The sequence below is a fragment of the Brienomyrus brachyistius genome, chromosome 1 (genome assembly GCF_023856365.1).
Source record: "Brienomyrus brachyistius isolate T26 chromosome 1, BBRACH_0.4, whole genome shotgun sequence".
Classification (NCBI taxonomy): Eukaryota; Metazoa; Chordata; class Actinopteri; order Osteoglossiformes; family Mormyridae; genus Brienomyrus; species Brienomyrus brachyistius.
The window spans coordinates 44581796-44605327 of NC_064533.1; the positions used below are offsets into that span (position 1 = coordinate 44581796).

General features: G+C 43.6%; 2 protein-coding genes across 5 annotated transcripts; both read left to right on the plus strand.

The window, feature by feature from the left end:
- Positions 1–137: 137 nt before the first annotated feature.
- LOC125731072 (activin receptor type-1C) lies at positions 138–16369 on the plus strand. Of its 4 annotated transcripts, none has more exons than XM_049005854.1 (9): positions 138–1957; positions 4362–4592; positions 9402–9647; positions 9809–10039; positions 11180–11347; positions 11995–12151; positions 12779–12903; positions 13208–13338; positions 13428–16369. In XM_049005854.1, exons 1-9 carry the CDS (start codon positions 1888–1890, stop codon positions 13551–13553), a joined length of 1485 nt encoding a protein of 494 aa, XP_048861811.1. In that variant the 5' UTR covers positions 138–1887; the 3' UTR covers positions 13554–16369. The 4 variants fall into 4 exon arrangements, with proteins under 4 accessions (XP_048861811.1, XP_048861812.1, XP_048861814.1 ...); XM_049005855.1 differs by having other exon boundaries at positions 13268–13338; XM_049005856.1 differs by lacking the exon at positions 138–1957 and adding an exon at positions 3553–3861.
- A 2523-nt stretch (positions 16370–18892) lies between these two features.
- On the plus strand, positions 18893–22512 carry LOC125731118 (cytohesin-interacting protein-like). Its single transcript, XM_049005858.1, has 8 exons — positions 18893–19193; positions 19589–19638; positions 19792–19846; positions 19995–20097; positions 20258–20351; positions 20918–20984; positions 21345–21411; positions 21834–22512. Exons 1-8 carry the CDS (start codon positions 18918–18920, stop codon positions 22199–22201), a joined length of 1080 nt encoding a protein of 359 aa, XP_048861815.1. The 5' UTR covers positions 18893–18917; the 3' UTR covers positions 22202–22512.
- The last annotated feature ends 1020 nt before the right edge of the window (positions 22513–23532 follow it).

Below are 23532 nucleotides of genomic sequence, written 5' to 3' on the forward strand. Positions count from 1 at the left end.
CTGGGTATTGTCATCTTTAAACCAAGTTCTCTGAAGTTCACGTAGGCCTAGTTCACTCACTAAATTCCCTTGTGGCAAATTTCAGCATATCGCTGCATGGGATTTATTTTAGTGTGAAAGGTGAGTCACTTCTCTGTTTACGACATAGCTTACCTACCACTAGTAAAACACACATTTCATCACAATACTTTTATTTAAGGAAGTCAGGTCAGATTGTAAAAATAAGCATACAATTTCACGTACCACGCTGCCATTTTGCGCCGCCCATTACCATATTTAAAGACATGTTTTAATCATTGTATCAGACGACATCGCTAAGTATTAAAGCTGGCTAAAGTTGAAATTGACTCCCAATAACTGTTGTATAACTGTTCTGCTGAATATCTCAGCCCATCCCTGCTAATGCGGATCTCCATGTCGGTTAGCTCTCTAATTCCGTTTTGTTGTCTCCCGTTCAGACCTATTACTGCATTCGCAGCTAAAATCGTTGTATTGGTAGACTTTCGGTACAATTCTATCCAGAAGTCGAACTTAACTACCCAAACTACTCAATTCCTTGATTTAAGAAGGGGAAAAAAACAGCCGCTTAATTAATTACGTGCGTCTGGTTAATGAAAGTTCCGAAACACTTCGGCATCAAGCGGGACTAAAGAAATCTAGTGGATTTGATTTATTCTATAGTATTCAATTGGGAGCGAGTTGGATATGCATGCATACATACATGTAGAGGGTGTATTCTTGAACATGACTATTTCTAGAAAGATAAATCATTTACCAGCACTGTTTTCGTTCATATATTGGCACACGTGCACCAAGAGCAGTCTTACAGAAATATGTAACCCTTTAATAATGTGGTTGGTGTTCGGGTACACTATCGGAAAAGGTCAATATTCATTGCCTGATTTTGCTAAACCCTTATTCGCGTGTTCCGCTGTTTCTATAGTTACGAATAGTTTGCTTAATTTATTCATGAAAGGAAAAGGAAGACGATATATTCTAAGTTTGACCCCAAATCGTTTACTAACAGTCTGTTGAAAATTAATACCAGTGTTTAATGGAAAATGAACTTTAAAACGGTTGTTGCTTGAATCTAATGTTTTACCAAAAAACATTTAAACTACGGCAGGTTCTCCTTATAAGGCTTGTCCATTGCATACTGCAATTGTTTGTTTTTCTGTTTTGGACGTTGTTGGTGTTTTTCCGTAAACTTTGCCAAACAATTTCTTAAAATCTTCTGATACAAGGAGGTTTAATTGGAAAACAAACTACATAAATTCTCTATATGGCCTTGTTTTGACAATTTTCGTTTCCTTATTCTTGGAAGTTGAACTTCAATTGCTCTTTTTGCTGGTGCATTTTAACTTGCGACAGGTTTGCATTCGGCGCGCATTTAAGGCAATTCCATCGCTGCGTCGCTAAGGGGTACTTTGTTTCAGCTTAGTTGGCTGCTGTAAACATGAAAATGTCAGTGGGCGAAATCACTACACCTGCCCTAAGACCAACTTGTTAAGGAGGGGGGCATACATTCATCGAAACACGATGCATAATATGGATATTAAAATTAATAGCCTAACGCATTATATTCTTTTGCTTCTGCAGCGTGTCACATTGGGAGCAACACCATTGAGTTACCCACACGTGTGTTTGTATGTGTCTGTAATGGATTTAAAAAAAAAAAAAAACGCACTAATCCCCTTCATTCCCAGTCCCTGCGCTGGGCGGAGCGGCTCTCCCACTGCGTCCTCAGCGCCTCGGCTCCTTTTTAGTTGAGAAATGCGAAGCGTGGCTAGTAGAGCAGAGGAGCGCCGAAGTGTCAGATGATTGTCGCTGCTTAACAGCGCCTGGACTGCAGCCTTTTCCTCCAGTCCGACATATGCGTCTCCAGCCATGACTCGTCCCAGGTATCCCACTGTTGGGACTGCGCTGATTTTCCTTTCCCTCGCACAGCTGAGCACAGGTAACTTGTCTAACTTCTTTGGTGTAGCATAATACCATATCTTTTATCCTATAGTGCAATAAGATGAACCTGTAAGTCACTGCAATCCGTTCAGGCGCGTTTTACAAGTAGATGCAGTGTGGAGTCAATGAACGTGGTTTATATTTAGACATGCTGTGTCGGTAAATGTCGCCATTGATAAACCGCTTTCCTTGATTCATTGAAACTTATTTGTTCGCCTTTGACTGACAGCGTGGGAAATTCCGTGTTTTATCAATTTGACTGAAAATGTATATAAAGTGACACTACAGCTGATCGCCATTAACTTCTATTAATGTAATTTTTATAGTTGCTTGTTGCACAAAAGCACGTTCCCGGTTCTGAGCAAAATATTTACCCGTTAAACAGTAACGCAGATTCATTAGAAACTACCACTTTTTAAAATATTCACTTTCTGTAAAGGAGTCGTTTAATAGACTTCAGATTCCTCGTTGACGTGTCCTACGTCGCGCTTTACCTGTGGCTTTGACTTGTATTTCGGTTTCGCGGGTATCAAATACACCTGCATGAAAGATACACAGCTCGGGATAAAGAGTTTGCATAGTATACTTTATCTAAATGTAACGTTAAGTAGTTAATCCGGAATCCCATGTTAAGCTTAGATTTACTTTTGTGTACAAGTGAATCCAAATGGAAATGTGCATTAAATTGAACGGACGTGGAGTTCTCTACGTTAGTAAGGTAAGTTTTTGGGTACATCGAGACAGTATGATGAGAATGTTTGTGGGTATTAAATGAAAAACCATCATCGGTGTTATTAAACCTAATTTACGTGTATGTCACTGGCCTGCGCGCAAACTATGTAAACATTCTAACGTAGCAAATATTAAAAGTTGATTTATGAAAGCTGTTTTTTTATGTCTTAATGTAATGAAGATAAGACCCTAGGTATGTGTACTCGGAGGAGATTTCGTTTTTAAGCCGCTTACCCCAGACCGTGTAGCACCAAGCCAACACTGAATTGCACGAAATGAAATGTGTTCTCTGCATTTAACCCATATGTAACAATGTACAACATAGCAGTGGGCCGCTAATTCAGCACCTGGGGGGCAGTGCTTGGGGGCGGTACCTTGCTCAGGGTACATCAGCAGTGCCTTGCTGGTCGGGGATTCGAACCTGCAATCTTTCAATTACAAGTGAACTGCCTACCTGTTTGTCAGATACTGAGTTACTGAGTGAGGTATACAGCTGACAGTCTACTGTTGGTTAAAAACATTTATCCGCGATTATGTAAACTCATAGGAAAAGAATAGTATAGTCTTCGACTTTTATTTTAAGTTAGTGAATCAGAAATTGAATGCAGATGGAATGGCTTTTCATCTGGGCTATATACTAATCACTTTACGCGGTGTTAATCTGGTTTTAGCGATCGCATGCAACCTGTAGAGCACTGCCGACTGCCTGTTGTCTACTGAGGGAATCACGCAGGTTGGATCGAAGGGAGCTACATCGTCTTGGCCTCCGTTCGCAGGGGCAGCCGCTGGTCTTGCACGTCTGGCGTGTCTTGCAGGCTTCAGCATGGGGGGGGGGGGGGGGGGGGCATGCCATGGCTGCTGGGAGTTGGAAGCGTGTGTTCTTTTCTCTTTTTGTAGGGGGAGGTAGGAGAGGTTTACATTCAGCGGTAAGAGAGATACGGAGTGAGTAATAGGTAGAGCGAGATCGCATTTCTCCGTCTTTGAAAATATTTAATTTAATTGAACGTCTTTTATGTTTTGGATCGAAAACTGCGATTATAAAAAACACATCCTTGGCTCAGTAACTTTATAGTCATTTAGTGAAATTTGACGGAATCGTGGCCTTCAAAGTACAGGCTGGGTGCTTACTTCAGCCAACCGCTTCAGAGCTCTGAGCTTAGAACGTCACCGGTGAGTTGGTTAAAAAAAATCACCGTTTAAATTGGCAAAGAGGTGTGTCTACATCGCTGCGTCTTGAATTTGATTAGATTTTTCTATTGTACACATAAGATAAGAGAAACTCAACTTCAGCAGCACGATTGACATAAAACATTTTGTCACAACCATTAAGGCTTAAAAACCAAACTAATTATGCACTTTATAATGTTGTCAGTTCAACTGAAAAAGCCGCAATCTTTTCAATATTCAGGCAATAATCCTATATACACTGACAATTCTATGAGAAAAATGCTTTTTCAATTCTTTGAAAATGCTGTTGCTTTGAAGTTAAATTGCAAAAAATGTTTCCACCTCCAGGAATCAACTCTTGTATTAATGTAGCTACACAGTGGGAAGTTTGCAGGTTCTTGGGCTTTCCGTCCTGCCTGCTTTGTAGGATCCCTGATATTTCTCAGGTGTTGATACCCAAAGCTTTGATTGACTGACACCTCAAACCCATCCTACCCCTGAAGGCCTGAAATGCGTCTGCCACCTCTGCACCAACAAAACGTGCGAGACTGGTGCAGACGGAGCCTGCTGGAACTCCGTGATGCTGATCGACGGGAAGGAGGAAGCCGTCAAATCCTGCCTGTCGCCCTCGGAGATGAAGGGCCAGGTCTTCTGCTACAGCTCCCGCAACGTCTCCAAAAGGAACTGCTGCTTCACCGACTTCTGCAACAATGAGACTCTGCACTTGTACCCAGGTAAACCTGGCTGAGCCTCTTTCACCTCCCTGAGAAGCATCTTGGAGGATGAGTAGCTTCTGTGGGATTGTCAGGTTGAGTTCTAAAAAGGTCTACGGTTATTCTCCCGATGGGGAACAAAATATCGTGTTGGAGTCTGTAAATATCCAGGATATCAGCCTTGGACAAATGAGCATTCATGGGGATGTGCGATATCACTGCCCTGGCTTTTATGCTCAGGATTTGGCCTGGTCAGGGTGAGTTAAATACTGCTTGAATTTACATGTCCTGTCAAATAACATTTCAAGCTGAGGTTATCCTCTTGGCATCCTGTGACATTGTAGCCATGGCCTGTAAGTACCTCAGCAGGGATTAGATGCTTTTCCTATAGTTGCTTTGGGGCTGGTCAGGCTCACAGATGGGACAAGATGTACTACATGCATCAGCTGCAGAGAAACTATCTAACAAGATGAAAATAATCCACAATTACAGCCATGGAAAAAATTAAGAGACTCTGTTTTTAAAGACATTTGCATTTTTTGAATCCTGGGCTAATCCTAGTTCTGCCGACAGAAGGCTACACTGTGAGGCAGGCTGCTTCCAGGCTCAAAGTTTCTCAGACGGCAGTACACAAGAACAAGGCGAAGCAGGAGACATCGGCAATGACCAAAAACCAGCCAGGTAAAGGGCTGAACCGACGTTCTAATGGCAGAGATGACTGTTAGTTTATCCGACAGTTTCTCATGAAACGAAGGATGACATCAAGTGACCTTCAAAAGGAACGGGAAACATTAAGTGCAGGTGTGAAGTGCACTGCTAGAGCAGTTCGTATCAGGCTCCTAGAAGCAGGACTGAAGTCCCATAAAACCAGGAAGAAACCCTTCAATAATGAGAAACGGAGAAGAACAAGGCTGTAGTTTGCAAATACATATAAAACAAAAATATTATTCACAGATGGACACCAATAAATCGAGAAATGAGTGAAACAGAAAATTGTGCAGTGGTCTCTTAATTTCTTCCATGGCAGTAGAATAACAAAACAGAGAAGTGTGGGACGCATTATGGAACCCAGGTAATCTTTGAGGTGCATCGTTCATGTAAGGAAAATGTAAGCAGATTTGAACTGTAGTTTTAATGCAAGACCAGAGGTGGATAGTTCAGGTCCAGCAAATAAAAGTCCAGACCAAGCTTTTGTTTCAGCCAACTAACTGAATACTCTGTGACCACGACTCATTTTATGCTCAACTGGTTGGTTGAGACAAAATCTTGGTCTGGACTTTTATTTGCTGGGCCTGAACTATCCACCTCTGGTCTTACATTAAAATACAGTTCAAATCTGCTTATATTTTCCTTACATCAGTTTCAGGGTTGAGTCCCTCGTTGTCTGCATGACTCAGAGGGCTGCTCCCCCCCCCCCCCCCCCCCCCAACGTTTCTGACTGTGTGGTGAGAACTTATCAAGTGAGATGGATAGATGGATCGATGGATGGGCACCCCACTGATATCTGTCTACTGCATCACCCATCACCTAATTGGAGCTGTACTTTTTATATAGCAATCCATGCTGAGAGAATTATGGCGCAGAGACTCAATGCTGGATTGTAGGGTGGCCCCATGGCTGGTACTGTAACCTCACACCTCCTGGCTCTGTGTGTCTCCTCCAGAACATGGGCTTTAGGTGATTTTTATTTTTATTTTTTTTGTCTAAATTATTGCCTATAGTACGGATGCTCCACTGAAGGTAGAAGTTCCGAATGAATTCAAACGAGCCCTGAATATTTAACTCGGATGTTATAACAACCCAAAGATTTCCTAATGCTACGAGCATCGTAACTCTGGAGGGATAGCATTCAATATGACACCCCTCAGATGGATCTGACCTCTTGGCTAAGCTTTGATACCTGAAGATCCTAGCAATACCCTTGTGCCTCATGCAGCATGCTGGCATCCTGTAGGGGTGTTCCCCTGCCATGTGCCTCCTGCCAGGTCCGCCCTAGGGGCAACATACGCGAAAGCTCAGCAGAATCTTCCTCGGGGCCCTAGGAGACCCAGGGCTGGCCTTCATGCTCACCTCACTTCAGCTCTGCCATGGAAAATGCATGGACGAAACCAAGCACCTCATGATGCTCTGTTCTTCCCGTGCATATTTGTCCCATGGTAGCTTCTTGCAATAGATGTTTCATCTGCTCAACATTGCTTATTTATTTTTCCTTAAATGGATGGAGTTGCGGTCTGAATTGTTTATAATATATTGTCCTTGTGTAGTCCAGGTGAGTACTCAAGCTAATTATGCTGCACTCTCTTGTAGTGCTTTATTTTGAGAACTGGAAAGAGATGGGTAAAGCTTGTTCAATGCCCATTATTTTATTATTTTTTTGGAGCACTCTGAATAGTTATTTGTAGAACATTTATTTATTTCGGTACACTCGATCTCCACCCCCCCGTTCTTGGACCAGGGGTTCTTATCTCATCCCCATGGGCCAGAACCTCTTGCCTGGTTATTAGCGTAACACATGGATGGGTTACAAGACCGAACACCATTAAGGGCGATGTTGTGAAATTGTGCTGTTGTGAACTTCTCCCGTGTGGGTGAGGCAGAACCAGGGATGTTTGCTTTTTTTTTTTGCTTTTTCTTTTCTTTTTTTTTTCGTCAGCAGCTGCATTCGGTCCCTGATGACTGTAACCCTGGTTACCGCATTGATTTTATTTGTTGTGACGGAAACGCTCGATTCTTCTGATGCTGTATGTGTCAGTTTCCCGAAGTTTGCATTCACCCCCCCCCCCCCCGTCCCCACCCCTCGCTTTAATTGGGCAGGGGGAGTTGAGGAAGCAGCTTGCTATGATGGGGACCATATTTTTTCCCCCTCTGACCTTGTTGGTCTAAGGTTGCTCATGTGACAGACGGGATCTCTGGCTGTAAAGCTGAGCCTTGTTAACAAGCTGGCGTGAAATCAGATGTTCGGCATTGGTTTTGCTATTTTGATCAAGTCAAGTAGGGCTCCTTGCTCTAAGGCTGCAGTATCTTTCTTTGCCTTTTATCACTCTCCCACAAACTTTGGCTTCAGCAGAGGACTAATTTCTGTGTCTGTGATACGCTTTAGTAAACGGTTGTCTTCACCTAAAGCTCCCTGTGATCACATGGACCAAAATGGAGGCACTGGAAACCTTCCAAAATACAGATGGATTCCATGAAGTCCGAAGTACTCGGTTTTGGGAAAAGTTAATTTGCATCCTGAAGCTGTTCAATGATTCATTGATCTCTCTACTAAAGATTTCACCCTCGGGCAGGCATTTCAGCTATTCATGGCCATACAAATATATAACTAAAGTTAAGCTTCATTTTTATTTCATAGGCATCCAACGCGTTGCATTTAAACTCGGACAGAAATGGAAATATCTAAAACAAAACCATAAACAGTTCATTTTTTTCCCATGAATGACTAATTCATTATCCATTGGCCAGGTTTCTTCCTTGATAATACTGTGAAAAAGGTCATTTTTAAGGCTTTTCATGGCAAAAACAAACAAAGGGCCATTATTGTTGCAAGCTTCTTAATATGCTGTAGTTAATATTTGCTGTGAAGATGCTGCTTGTAGTCAAATCACCTCGATTTGTTGTGTCTCAAATGGTTCAGCTCTCAGCAAGCCCAGAAACAGCCGGCTAGCCTTGATCTCTAGGAACACTCCAAGCTCTGGCAAAATCTAGTGCTTTTTAACAAGTACTGGAGTTCCTCACTTCTGTGTTTAGTTCATATAGACACCCTCCAGTGGCCTGCTCTCGGCCGGGTACGTTGGATTGCTCAGTTCGGAGACCGGCCTCGTTCCAACTGGAGCCTGAGGTTGGGAATATTTTCATGTGAAAGACTCGATGTGTATTACAAAACACCGCATGTCCGTTCCTCTCACATCCCCTATAACACAGATTCTTTGCAGACCAGTATTGCAACAGTGAGATTATGCTTCAGAGAAAATAAGTGAAAGCGGCAAACTGCTGGAGGCTAAATAAGGGCCGCGATGCGGGAATGGATGTAGCGGGAAAGGATGACCTGCTCTACCCTACCTCTACTCATCTTATTAGGACAGTATGGTCACGGTACGGCGTATATTCTTGAGTAAATGGCGGAGAGTAGAGCACATGTGGGCATTCGGACTGATAACCAAATACACCACTGCCCTGCTGTGAGGGTGTAAAGCACAAGACAGTGTTTCAGCTCCACACCAGGTGTATTTCAACATGCAATAACCAACCCCCTATACAATTTTTCCTATAACAAAGTTTGTCGCTAAATTCTCACATAGTGAAATACAATACTCGTACACCTAAATTAGTGTTTTTCAACATGGTCCTTAGTGACCCCAAGAGGGTCTGCATTTTTGCTCTGTAGTATTACATCTGAATCAAGAACACCGAATACCTGGTACAGGTATGTCGGGAGCTGGGGGGGCGCAAATAAATGGACTGCCTGAGGGTCCCTAAGGACTGGACTGGGAAACACTGTTCCAAAGGCATCTCTTACATGACGGTTGTATTGCACAGCCTGCATGGTGCCATCTGAAATCTCATAATGAAGAGACCACTAGGGGGCAGATGGACTGCAGTCTGTGTTCATTCTGCAGAATTTCATTTAAGTACAGACTGTTCATTTTTTTTCCCCTCATTCCATGCCATTGCTTGTTTGTTTGAGATTTCATGTTCAAGTGCCGTGAATCTTAGCAGTTGATATCCCGTGTGGGATTTGTAGCACGGCAGAGAGCACATGTGGTGTTTTTCGGAGGCTGCGACGAGGTCTCCCCATGACCGGACATCATTAACGCCTCGATCGCATCTCAGCAGAGAGGATCCAGACAGAACCCGGCTGGGGCAGACTGGAGCTGGCTGCGGTGGTCCTGGTCCCCATCTGCCTGCTGTGCGCGGGGGCGCTGTTGGTCATCTGCGCAGCTCACGGGAGGCACTGCACCCATCGCCGCATCCGCAAGCATGACGTGGAGGAGCCCCTGGATGACCAGAGCCTCATGGCCCCCCACAAGAGCTTGAAGGACCTGATCTTTGACATGAGCACGTCGGGGTCCGGATCAGGTAATGGCGCTCTGCCCTCTATGCCATCAGATCTTAAGTGTAATCAAGAACTTCCAAAGTTGGTCTTAGTCCTCAAGAATTCTGATGCTTTTCTCCCAATTTATGAATGGGGAAGGGTGTGGAACAGTTTCTTATAGTTGTAGGTCATTTTCTCCTACCAGGACTCCCACTGCTGGTCCAGCGAACAATTGCCAGAACCATCGTCCTGCAGGAAACCATCGGGAAGGGAAGGTTCGGGGAGGTGTGGCGGGGAAAGTGGCGAGGCGAGGATGTGGCCGTGAAGATCTTCTCGTCCCGGGATGAGAGATCCTGGTTCCGCGAGGCGGAGATATACCAGACTATCCTTCTCAGGCACGAGAATATCTTGGGCTTCATAGCTGCTGACAACAAAGGTAACCTCACAGGAACACCTGGGATCTGCCTTGGCTTTGACTGTCTTTCATAAACGCTAATTGGATTTAAAAGGTTTGACCTGTAAAGGACACCTTATCGTCACGGCAACGTGACTGATATACCTGCCTGCTCCCAGTCTCTGGGTAAAAATGGGCTTAGATTTTAATGCATTTAACAAGTCAGAAAGCATGCGGTGTGTCAGGATGGGGGCAATTGTTCAGGGGCAAGACTTTTCTCTTCAAATCACCTCTCATCTGCAGAGACGCTTCTTAAAAGGCAGATTAACAATGAGTGGAGAAATAAAGCTTTGGCGCCCCACGGTGGATGAAACTGTCAGTCTTTAAACTGGCTTAACCTGCTGACCGCTGGCAGTAACTGGCAGCGCACAGTAATCCCAACTAAACATGGCTTTCAAAGCCTCGTTTTCTATTCGGAATTACTGCCATGGCAGGAGATACTTGACATGACTCCAGGAGATGATTGTCTGTCATTCTGATACACTCTCAACCTGAATATCCTGCAATGAATGTCTTCTAATAAAGTAACCAGTAACACTTTCTATGAATTCCTTGTCTATAAGAATCTGTGAACACATTCATAACACATTATTATGATGCATCCATAAAGTATTATAAACATGGCTATAATTATTCATAAAAGATTTAACATAATATAGCCATGTGTATTATGCATTTTGAATGCTTTTTGAAGCTCTCATTTATAATGCACTATAGATACCTTTGTAGTACAGTACAAAGCATCCTTAATGCTTATACCAACCATTATAATGCCTCGTGAAGGTTTCTATAGTGTGTAATAGATGACAACTTCATTGGAGCTTATGTATTATCAATTCTGTAATATAACTGTAATCTGTCAATAAAAGATGCTATAATGCTTTATTAATTCTTATACTGACCACTGTAATGCATTATCAAGGTATCTATGCTGCATTGTAGAGGAGAGCTCTAAGTAACATGATACCAAGTATCCTTCTCTTGACTAAGGGATCCGGACCAAAGAAGGCCGTTAACAAGCTTGTCGACTTGGCTGTTATTAGGCGATCGCCGTCCAGTACCGGTTGCAAAGGGAATAAATGTGAGGATGTAGATTCTACGGATCTCCGTGCTCTGTTACAGATAACGGGTCTTGGACACAGCTGTGGCTGGTGTCTGAATACCACGAGCACGGCTCTCTGTACGACCACCTGAACAGGCACACGGTCTCTGTAGATGCTATGCTCATCCTGGCACTCTCCATCGCAAGCGGGCTGGCCCACCTCCACATGGAGATCATCGGCACTCAGGGTGAGTCGGCAGTGGGGGGGATCTACTGTCTGGTTTGACCCAATGGAGAGCGGTGGATGAATGAGTGTTACATTTATATGGCACTTTTCAAGACACCAGTAGCATTTTACAGAACCAGTGGGGAGCCACTTCAACCACCACCGCTGTGTAGCTCCCACCTGGATGATGCGAGTTACGTCTCATTCGAAAAGACGGTTCCATTTTTACAGCACAGTATCCCCGTCAGGGCATTGGGATCCGCAGGGTGGGCTAATCTGCTGGCCACACCAACACCTCTTCCAGCAGTAACCCAGCTTTCCTAGTTGGTCTTGCATCCAAGTACTGGCCAGACCCAAACCTGCTTCACATCTCATGGGTTACTTAGTCAGAACTGCAGGTGGTATGGCTGCTACAAAACTAGGTAAACTGGGCAGTAGGGTTAAACCAGTCCTCTGGTCTTGAGTTGCAAAGACTCTTCTTTTCTATTTGATGATAACTTGTATAATCAGCATTAATAGAATATTTATTCAAGACAACTCAAGTCAAATGATTGAGTTTCCCTATCAGCACTGAAATTCCATGTGTTTGCAGCTGACATTTTGTTTTGCAGAGGAGAAGCGACCGTACCCCACAAAACCTGAATGTTAATTCAGTGATTCATCTGATAGGAAAACCCGCCATCGCTCACAGGGACCTGAAGTCCAAAAATATCCTGGTGAAGAGGAATGGCACAGCAGCCATTGCAGACCTGGGCCTTGCCGTGAAGCATGACCCAGCCACGAACACGGTTGACATCCCAGCCAATCACAGAGTGGGAACAAAGAGGTATCGGTCAGGACCAGGCAAATGTTATTTGCATCCGGTTCACTTTTGGTTTATTACATCATAAGGTTTTAACTTTTTACTGCTTAAAATTTATCTTTTTACTCCAAACATTTATAATGTCTTTTCTCTAAACAAAAACAAAGTTAATAAACATAACCATTTGGGTAATCTCAAGAAAAGATGCATCAAGATTAACTGAAGAAGTTCAAAGGCTCTTTAGAGATTTTGAATTAGATCCAGCTGAGTGTTTGTGAGATTTCCAGAGATTATTTCTCATGAGACATATGAGCAATAAGCCAAAGTAGAAAGGAAATGCCTTGTAGAATTCAGTTTGTATTTTGTATGGAGAAATTGGAGCAGAAAAATCTCGATCACTTTTCCTTTTCCCTTGGAATGTAATTTTTGAAAATGTAAATTTTTTTGTTGCCATCCAAATATCCAAGAGCAGAAGATGAATTTCAGAGTGCAGCTTGTGTGACGCGGTTCAGCTGTTTTGGTTTGTTTTCAGCAGGTTAGTGTAGCTTCTGTTCTAAGGACTCAGTGTCCATTTCAGCACCAAGTGCGTCACGGTTTACGGCCTGACGGAAGGTACACATTATTAGGATTTAATGACTTTATTGACCATAGGTACATGGCCCCAGAAATCCTGGACGACACGATCAATATGAGCAACTTCGAGCTAATCAAGCGGGCGGACATGTATTCCTTGGGTTTGGTATTCTGGGAACTGGCACGGAGGTGTTCTGTGAGAGGTAATGACATCAGCGGGCAGCCCGGGTAAATGGGAGCGTTAGCATCAGTTAGCACCGATTTCTGCAGAGAAATATTGCAATGAAGCACAAGGCAGAACAAAACAAACACAATAGCGTGAAATAAAAATGCATTCGATTATGTTCATCTGCATTTATCAATTACCTGTTTTATTTGAGCTAAAAGCACGTACATAATGTGATGATACATTAAGAATCGAAAAAGTATGTGAGAATAGCACTTGAGCCACAGATGAAATAGGTTGTTGTTATAGTGAGGATGTCATTACTGCCTTTTTATTCGTAGGAGTCTATGAAGACTATCAGATGCCTTATTATGATATTGTGCCTTCCGACCCATCTATAGAGGACATGAGAAAGGTTGTGTGTGACCTGAGACTGAGACCCAACATTCCAAACCAGTGGCAAAGCTGTGAGGTAAGGATGCTCTCCATAGATTGAAGATTGATGGAAGCTGACCTTTAGACTGCAGTTGGGTGCGATTTGAAGGCATGTCTCTCTGCCAGGCACTGCGGGTGATGGGCAAAATCATGCGAGAATGCTGGTATACCAACTCTGCCGCCCGGCTCACCGCTCTGCGAGTCAAGAAGACCGTCTCCCAGGTGGCCAACATCAAAGATGTCAAAGAGTAATGGACCCTCACCCTCGCCCAATGCTGACAATGTAGTGAATCGTAGCAAAACCCAGAAGAATGCCACCAATTGACTTTCATGACCCCCTCCCCATGTTTGTGTTTAGTACAGCCCGAATACTAACCTACCCACTGTGCCAATGGACCCAAGTGTCCAGCGGGACATTTCAAAGACAGTTACTGTCCTGCTGGCCCCAGCGTCACTCGGCAGTGGATGACGATAATGTGAAACGACTAAATCAACCATTGTCAGGAGACTTCATGCTACCTCAAAACAACAATTGTCCAAAGCTTGAATTGCTTCACACTGGACAAGGTGCACATCTGTGAATGTTACTGAATAACAGCCCCTCCTCCCCCATCACCACTGCCCCAAACCAAGCCTGATTGTACAAGACATCCTTCCTCTGCCCAAAAAACCCACCAGCTACCAGGAACCCCTTCATGGCAGGGAGTAAGACAATATGACCGCGACATAGATTAAGCTTAACTGCCAGCTTTCAGTGTCTGCTGATAGCTAACCCCATATGCACGTGCCTTTAACAAAAAAACAAAACCAGCCATCATTTGAAACACGTCAGTCCTCTGTTCATGTAGCTATTGTAAAGACCGTGCATCCATGTTCCTCTGGTACGTGACACTTTGACGGATGGAACAGAGCAGGTTTTAGGGGAAAAGCTTTACACCCAAACACACAGGATGAAGTGACCTTGGCATCAGACTGATAAATACGGTGAAGCTGTAGCGGGCAGAGAATGAGCAAAAACCAGCATTTCTCATTGCCTTTCCATGCCTTTGCGCACCGCTGCTACGAACAGGCAGGCATTGCTCATTTGCCCCTCAAGCACCAGTCACTGATGCACAAGTCCAGCTTTAATGTTTCGCATGGAAGAGAGTTAAGGTGTTACAGGCTTTTATATCTAGGAAGCAGAAGCCTTATCACCCACAGTGTTAACAAGTTTCAATAACAACACGTTTCTTTAGTATGTATGTACAAATGCAAAAACTACTAGTTCCAAACATCCTTATTTAAACATTCTGGTTGGAGTCAGGCTAATACAAAATGTATTTATATGAATCTTTTTCTGGAACAATCAAACACAGGAACAGTCTACATACGACTGCCAACGATGACCTGTCTACATCTTTAACTCATTGCTGCATCTTAGACACAAATGCCAATCTAACTCGTTGCATAGCTAGGATGTATAAGCTACGATGCTAAAACAATTTTTTTGTTTAACGTTGAATTCCTTTATGTTGCACTTTAGTGTAGCTTTAAGCTATACAATATATGAAACAGAATATATTTTAAGTGTACATTTCTGTATCTATATGAAATTGTCTAAGGAATTTGTATCGGACGTTGGTCACGATTCACACCCAAAGAACAAGTTTGAATTCCCAGAATGCTGAGTTTAGTCGGATATAAAATCGCTCATTTTGTATTATCTTTTAGTGGAATATCATCAGTTAATCCTTTATAGTGTCCATGAAATTTATATAACTCTGCATTGATTGCCGCTGACTTACTACTGTTGTAGCGGTTTTGTTCTTACCATTTAAAATTTTGTTTTTTGAACTTGTAACCCTTTTCATTTCTGGCAAGACTTTGCTCACCGTAGTTCAAACTGCAGTCTGTGTGACAGGAAGCAAATGTGGTTTCTTAATAATCGTATCTGTATTCCAAATGCTGTCGGACGCTCGGCAGTGAGTACCATCATTATCCTCCGCGGTGGCTCACTATTCACCGCGTACAGAAAACTGCAAAGAGCCACTTGGAATATGTCAGATCAATCTGTGGGCTTGTATAGAAATGCCCTCTCCCACTGTTTTTTTTTTTTTTTTTTTTTTTTTTTTAAGCGATTTCAGCCTTGTTTATGTTCGCACCCAGCTGCGGATGAGGGGGCTATTATCTGGAGGATAGCTTGTCCAGAAGTGTACTGTTATTATTGGGAAATGATGAGTGATGGTCAAGGAATGAGAGACTTGTAAGACGCCATGGAAACCAGCTGGAGATACCGGCGAGATCCATCCTGTAGTCCGTGTAACACTTTAAGCCGACAGTCTCCTCTGTTGGCTGGGTCACCCCCATCTTGGCTCTGTGGACCAATGTTTCCCAACCCATTCCTTGGGGACCCCCCGAGGGTCCACGTTTTTGCTCCCTCCCAGTTCAAAAACGTGCACTGCCCGGCGGTCCCCTAGGACCGGGTTGGAAAGCACTGCAGTAGTGCTGTATCACTCCTGTACATAGAAGACATGACTATCATCGGAGGTACAGTGGGGGCATGGATACCCTGGCAGATTCAGGGGGCCCCAGTGCTTTACAGGGGCCTCTGATATGCAAAATTATACATTTTATTTGGCGGGGGCCCCTAGATGACATTTTGTCACAGGGCCCAGAATTCTTAGCCACACCCCTGACCATCGTTACGAGACTCGAGGTTAATTCTCGTCACAGCATTGTGACGAGTCCCCTCCACACTAGTGGCCCCCTCTGCCTCAAAGCCTGATTGTCCACTTCTCAGTGACTACAGCAGAACAGTGTAAGCACAGTGCACAAACAGGCCTAACTCGGGCAAGCTGGCAAACATGATGTGCTTGAACTCACTGGGTACAGCCATGGATGTCTGTTCATTCCGTCCTCTGTTACCTTCGTCGGAATGGTCTGTGAGTCACCCAGTGTACCTTCAGTGTGCTGCCATACCAGAATGTTTTCCTGTGCTGTCAATTCTGTTACTGTTTGTGATATGTGTGTGTGTGTTTGTTTTTTTAAGTGTCTGTAGTCTTGGTGAAAATAATAAATATGTGAACAAATTGTTTGGTTCCCTGAAATTACCCCACCCGAGTGGGAACTCGCCCCTGGCTCCCCCCGCATGAGTGAAATAAATAGCTGTGGATCTGTGGAGACCTGGATGGGCAACACCTGATCCGCTCCGTTGTGGGGGCGGGAATGCAGGGATCGGCAGAAACACAGTGATGCAGTTGGGAGGCAACACAAAGATGAGGGCCGGAATTTATTCTTTTTTTTTAATGGCCCCGTGAAAGATTTTATGACGGAATAAAGATACGTGCTGTATGTACCCTGCATGCAGTCACAGAGAGGCTGACATATCCCAAAAGAAACCGGTGATACTGAAACTCGTGGGGATGACGTCACATTATTATTATGGCAATCTTTTTTTCAGCAACAGAAATAACAAGACTATTACCACATCAATATGTCATGTTTAAAGTTGCGTGCAAACTTTCATGATATATTTCTACACCAGTTCTTCAGACAGATTCAGTGTGTTAAGCTAGATCACTGGGAGCACGGTCCTGTAGTACAGGGATGGCATATTTTATTAAAATGAGTCATTGCTGAATAGCTAGTTGAATATTACCCCTGTGCATTGCGGGTTTGAATCCAGCCTTTGCTCTATATTGGTAGTACATTCATTTCCTTGCACTTGTGGGTTTCCTAGGAAAACTTTAGTTTCCGGCCCATAGTTCATCAGGTTCTCTCTGGGGTGAATCTCCCCTATAGTGCCTTGCATAGGCTGCAGTTTGCTGGGTCCTGATTGTATAAGTAGCTTTTATGCACAGTTATGTCAACACTTTATATTTGTATTATTTCAAATGCACAGTTCAGCTCAAGGAACTGTGGTGTACCTTGCCCTGGATTCCCTGTACTAGGCTGTAGGTCACACAGCCCTGTTTGACCATTGTCATGTTTATCGAGATGTTAGGGTTACGTTAGTTCAAACGACCTTTTGTTCCAAAGGATGGCTTGATGATGGTGATGTGACTTTCATCGCATCTTTTAAACTGTCATTTCCCAAAGTAGCCCTACATACGTTTACTGGTCTTTGGTGACCCGGAGGATAATGTGTCAGTTAGACAGAGGAAGTCAGCTACCCAGCTCTTACTGGTGACAGTACAGCAATGACTCAACGCGTTTGGCCTTTTCAGCAGGTCGCCGGTGAAAGTGGTGGAAAAAGAAGCGTTAAACAGTTATGTGTAGTTTCCGTACCGGTGCTTCTCTAAAGACACGAGAAGGACTTCAGAGAGATGAGCATAATAGACAAGCAGGAAGCATCAAATTCTGCAGTGTTAATTAACTAGCAGTTTCTTCCAATAACAAATTACAGTGCAAAGCGTAAGAAGCCTTCTGGAGTTTCACCTGGGAATTTCAGATGTGCTGAGGCCAGACGCTGCTACAGTTCCGGCTGATTGACCAAAAAAGGGCTATCTTACCGCTCCAAGTTTAGCATGCAGTTTTTACGCAACTTAAGGTATCGCTTACATGTAGGCAAGCGTCACGAATACATGCTTAACCAAAATGCAGAAGTAAGAGTGTGTGAAGCAACAGGTAATGACGCAGTAAGACAGCTGCGCTGCCAGTGCGATCATGACACCATCGGCGATTGGCACGTTGGTATCGCCACAGTAAGTTTAGCCACAGAAAGTTAAAGTTGCTTTAATAATTAATGTTAATGTTAAAGTTAATGCTAACTTTAGCGTATATTCAGATCAATGGCCACATATGGGTCTGTAGTGCATGCTCTTTTGAGTAGATCTGCTCTGTGTATAAATAGGTGCATGTCACCACCTTCCCCACAGCTTGCCCAGAATTCCCCACCTAATGGAGAACTTTATCTCCTTCTAGGACATACATTCTTGATTCACAAATTTACACATAACTACTACATTATACATTCATGTCCTTGTTGTACGTGAAGTTGCCCATTTTCAATGCACTTTTCAGCCTCCTTTACTCTCAAAATGAACCTTGGTTGTTGCTGGTTAAAAATCAGGCACAGTTTTCCCAACTTAACCATAAACCCTAACCAGTATAAGTGACAAAGCATTTGGGATGGCCATTTTACTGAATCGCAAGCACTCAACAACTTTAGAAGAACACTACAATGATACCATCTTGCAAACCTGGGAGATTATTAATTGATTCCAAAAGTGAGTATGATAGGGAAGCTTTGCTAATACAAATTTTCAATGGCCAAATATCACGCCATCTGCCCTCTGGGACCAGTTTCAATCACACACCACTCTATCCACAAACTTAACATAATGTCTGTCTTTCTAGACACCGATTCTTTCGGTAACAAGCCGGAGAACCATGGCTGAAGCATTGCCAAAAGAAACAGGTGTGGATTTGAAAATATTTGAAGAGAAGAAAAAAATGAAAACCACAAAAGCGGTTTTAAAAACGACTGAGTTTAGTCAGAACCCGAAACTTCCAGACGGCACGAACAGAGCCGTCCTGAAGCGAAAAAGCAGAGACCTGCATTCTAGCAGATTTCTGATCTTGACAACTCAGATAAAACATTCATACAGTCATCAAACGCAGGTTCACAACAATCACATGATCTGCACTTCCGCTTCGACTGCTTCATCCCCTCTTGTGAGACGAGACGCAGCCTTACAAGTCAGACAGCACTCCACTGTGACTCTCACAGCTTCCCCGGTCGCCGAAATGAACTTCAGGCAATCGCTGACGAACATCAACAACGCTAATCTGGAAGGTTCCATGAGGATAAAGCCCCAACCATGGCTACGGCGATCTCTAAGAAGCATGAGAAGACACCCCAGCAAAGAGATGACAGCAGCCGACTCGCTGCTGTGCAGGGGGACAAAACAGGTTGGTGAACTTAGAAAAACATATTTAGATGCTTGGTTAATATACCAGTAAGTTGCCTTCTAATGGTACTGGCTGATTGTGGCAAAGTTAAGTCTTATACCGGTTATGCTAGAAATAATGGTGTGATCTGTAACTGGTGAATGAATCCCTATATTCCCTCTTTGTAAATGACCTCAGTGGCATGTTTGTATGTAGTGATGTTTGCGCTAAGATCTACAAAAGCTGTGGCTCTTGTTTTTATACCGTTGATCTGCCTAGGAGGAAATAAATGCATGTGATACAGTTTACAAGTCTCATTGTCAACGTACATACATGTCATATCATAAAATCACTTTGCAGTGTTTAGAAAAATGCACGTACTGCAGTGATTCAGGAGAGCATATTGTTTTTTACAGGTAAATCCCTCTCGATCATATGGTTTTTTGGACTACGCCGACTCTAACAGGTAAGGAAAATTCTCATTGACCGTTTAAAAATCAAATAAAAAAATAAATAAATAAATCAACCAATGGCTCATGCTGATATCTGAGTACGCAATAGCTTACTCCTGTGAGCAAAATGAATGACCTGGACAACTGACTGACACTTTGCTTTACAGAAAATGTGTTACATTGGAAAAGCAAGAAAATGAAGTATTTGGGTTTGAAGTTCAGGTGAGGTGACCCTCTCGGTCATTCATTTGTGTATCTTACAATTTATTGTTTGGATTAAATTTAATCGATGGTGAAGCTGTCTGTGAGGACATCAGCAAAGGACCATTTATGCTGTGATGCTGATGTGGCTTTTACTGTCCCTGACCAGACTTACGGGTTGCAACAGAGGAACAGGACTGCAGTGGAGATGTGTACATATGTGTTTAAGGTACAGGAAGAGAGCCCAGCCCAAAAAGCAGGCATGATCACAGGTGAGAGGTCTACACTTCCTCCCAGGGGGGTTTCAGTAGGGGGTCTCCAACTCGCCTATGATGCAGGTTCACTTCCTATTAGATCGTATCTACGTTTCTCTAGATCTGGTCCCCTAACACCCTCCCTTCCCCCCCCCCCCCCAATTTTTTTTTTCATTAGGTGATGTTATCGTTGCAGTAAACGGAGTCAACACAGAGGGCGCCAGTCATCAGCTCATTGTCAAACTGATCCAGGAGTCCAGCCATGTTTTAAGGTCAGTCACTTACTTCCACCGCCCCCCCACCCAAACCCACTGGTAAATGTAGAGCTAAGCAGCAGGAGGTTAGTCTGTGGTGAAGCAACATACTAGCCAAGTTCTGGACACAAGCTGCCAGCGGGGTCGAGGAATCATCACTGGGGACCACTAAATACTGAAAATTAGAGCTGCGAAATTACCACACACTGCACAGCAAAGCCAAGAAGGTTGCAGCAATAGTTCTGTCTTAGCGCTGACTGTTCCCAGGCCTAGACTTACAATGGCATATTGCTCAATGGCACATTTCAGGCCTTCCACAAAAAAGGAGCAAACAATTAAATCAGTGTTTACGAAAAGTAAATGTGCACTAAGCTTCCAGACTGAGAAATGTCCAAACCACCAGTGCGCTAACTGGATCGAACGGGGAATCCGATGCTTCACTCACAGTATTCTGTAAGGTGAAGGTCACACAAGGCTGGTTCTGCTAAATAAAACCCTGTCATGAATCTCATAGCTGAGATGGTGTAAATCTCCAGTCAAACGTTCTGCTGCCAAATCGCTCATGTCCTGTCTCTGCCCTACAGGATGGAGATGGTGAGCGGGACAGTCATGAAGAAGATCGAACTGGAGATGAAGTTGAGATCTCTGAAGGTATTTTTGCCTTTCTGCTGTCTTTTGTTTGAATGATTCAGCAAGTCACATGAAAGCCAAGGATCTGATACAAAAACCAGCCGGTCACAGCTGACTCATGCACGTGGCTAGAGGCCGTCCTATCGAAAATAAACAATCGCTGAACACTGGGTTTTGAAACGCCGGTGGCAAAGTTGCAGTGAAGGCAGAACTCAGGCGGACGGACGAGGGCAGGGAATTACCCAAGGCTATCGAATCGGCTTGGAGATTGATACGTGTATCCCCGCGATTTCCGAAAAGCCAGCACACTTTCAGATGCACCGTCAGGAACTCACCATGATTGCTTCACACATTTTCTGACTTTGTCATTTCCCCGTACAGCAAAGCTTGCGTGAGAAATGGGCGGAGCTGCAGGAACTGACATTACAGGAGCTACGCTTTGCTGAGGGTAAGCGGATACTGGTCGTAAAACCACATATCCCCACCACACATCCGTTTTCATTTTTTATTTTTTTATATGGCGTTGCCAACTATCTCACGGCCCTGATCTACCACCAGCATTTTAATGTGTTTATCAGAACTTAAAAATAACCCAAAAAGCACACACTCAACTTCTGATGTTCTCAGTGTCTTCTACAAGTTTCAGGGCCCAGTATTGCTAGAGACGCTGTTGCCCAATATATCTGCTTGATATCCTATTAATTCACATTTATTTTTATGAAGGAATTACCCTCTTTGATTTTAAAGTTTTTAGGCTGCTGTTTAGAATAGCCCTACGACCCTGACCAAAATAAGCAGTTTGAAGATGGATGGATGTTTAGTTTGGTTACTGTGACGCAAACTAAAGGACACGCCCTCTTCTGTTCACAGCCAATCAGAGCGAGTGCTCTTCCTACCCATCTATTGACTCCCCCATGTCCCTGGCATCCCCCGTGGAGCTGGACAGCTGTCGCTTATCCAGCGTCAGCAGTTGCTGGAGTATGATGACGGAGGACGGCGAGGAAGCCGGTCAGGTGACTTCAGACTTTGTGGAACGGAACTCCCAGAAGGGGCGCCGGATGAGTATTGAAAGCCAGGTCAGCAGCAGTGGCTCATTATCACCCTCCCTGAACCTCCTGGGGGTCACCATGCTCTTCGGAACTGTGCCCAGGCGAGCCAAAGCCGACCACGTTCGCAAACGAATCTCAAAGCTGATTCCGGGACTCTCAAACTCACTGGAGGGGCGGGAGAACAGCTGAATAACACCTCGACCTGTTGCTGCCTATGTCTCAGCGTTATTTATTATTCCGTTTCCCTGGTGACTCATTTATCCAAAACGGACTTACAGTTGTAGTGAGCTATACAGTGGGTTATTTCACAGAAAGTAGTTCAGGTTGAGTGCTTGTTGGTACAAAGACACACGCATCCCCGAAAGGACTCTGGCTAGTCAAAGCTGCGCACATGAGAGCATTATAAAACAACAGATACTTAATCTAACTTAACTTGCATCTAATTTAAGTATAAAATGTGTACGTTTTAATAAAGATGTTTTATTTTATGTGCCATTTGATTTAAATCGCCAATCAGTGTCTTATCTTGTCATGTTTCCGTTTCAACGCAGTTAATTATGGTCCTCGAATTTACTATGAGCACGCTGACCGCCTCACTCAACTCCCTCAAACCAATGTCACACCCCCAATCCCCGCCCTACTGGTGGAAAACTTATTATTCCTCCTATGAGTTTCAATTAAAAACCAGGGATACGTCCTGGATCATAAGTCAATAAACATTCTGAATATCATGCTTAAAAACAACTAATTAATCTTATACTGTGGTTAAATTAAACAAAGCACTCGAAAGACTATAACAATAGATGCTCACATCTGTTTTGCAACATTTTTATTAAAAGTTTATAAATCTTTATAATATTTGTAACAAACTCATAAATTGATTGCTTCCTTTTTCGCAAAGGAAGAGGATTAATTTTGAAAGCATGAAATCGCCTCTCTTTAAGCCTATATTTTGTTGCTGTTTATATGTTGTCGGCAGCAATTTCCATAATAGGCTTAGCTGTTAAAATATGAAGCCTCCGATTCCCTCGACCTTAACCCAGATCATCTTCTATCAGGAAAACTAGATTAAAGGCACGGACGATAAGAAGCCCAGATGCCGACGGCAGTGTTCAGGGTATTCAGACAGCAGATTTATCAGAACCGCAGGGCAAATCAAGCGATCAAAACAGGAAGTCCGTGGTGCGAAGACCTGACTACTTTTTTCCAAAACTCCCCGCTAAATTCTCTACTCTCTGTGCTTTTCACGCTGCCCACCCTCGGCAGTCTAACAATAACCGGATCAGGTAAACACCGGGCTCATAAAGCTGGTGCAGTAGCCATATTCAAATCAATTGGCTTTCTACGTGATCACCTGCGTGTTCATCAGTTTGTTATCGCTATTCAATTCACTTTTCCGGTGCATTTATTTGCTTGCACCATCTTTTGCTATATTGCATGTAATGGTTAATATGCAAACCTGCACGCGCACATAGCCTACGCCGCAGAGCGGGAAAGTATCGTTTTAAGTTATTTTGGTT

Coding starts and splice junctions, on each gene's coding strand:
- LOC125731072 (XM_049005854.1), top strand. CDS start 1,888: ATGACTCGTCCCAGGTATCCCACTGTTGGGACTGCGCTGATTTTCCTT. Junction 1,958..4,361: donor CCTCGCACAGCTGAGCACAG/GTAACTTGTCTA, acceptor CTACCCCTGAAG/GCCTGAAATGCGTCTGCCAC. Junction 10,040..11,179: donor CATAGCTGCTGACAACAAAG/GTAACCTCACAG, acceptor GCTCTGTTACAG/ATAACGGGTCTTGGACACAG.
- LOC125731118 (XM_049005858.1), top strand. CDS start 18,918: ATGATCTGCACTTCCGCTTCGACTGCTTCATCCCCTCTTGTGAGACGA. Junction 20,098..20,257: donor AAAAGCAGGCATGATCACAG/GTGAGAGGTCTA, acceptor TTTTTTCATTAG/GTGATGTTATCGTTGCAGTA. Junction 20,352..20,917: donor GAGTCCAGCCATGTTTTAAG/GTCAGTCACTTA, acceptor TCTGCCCTACAG/GATGGAGATGGTGAGCGGGA.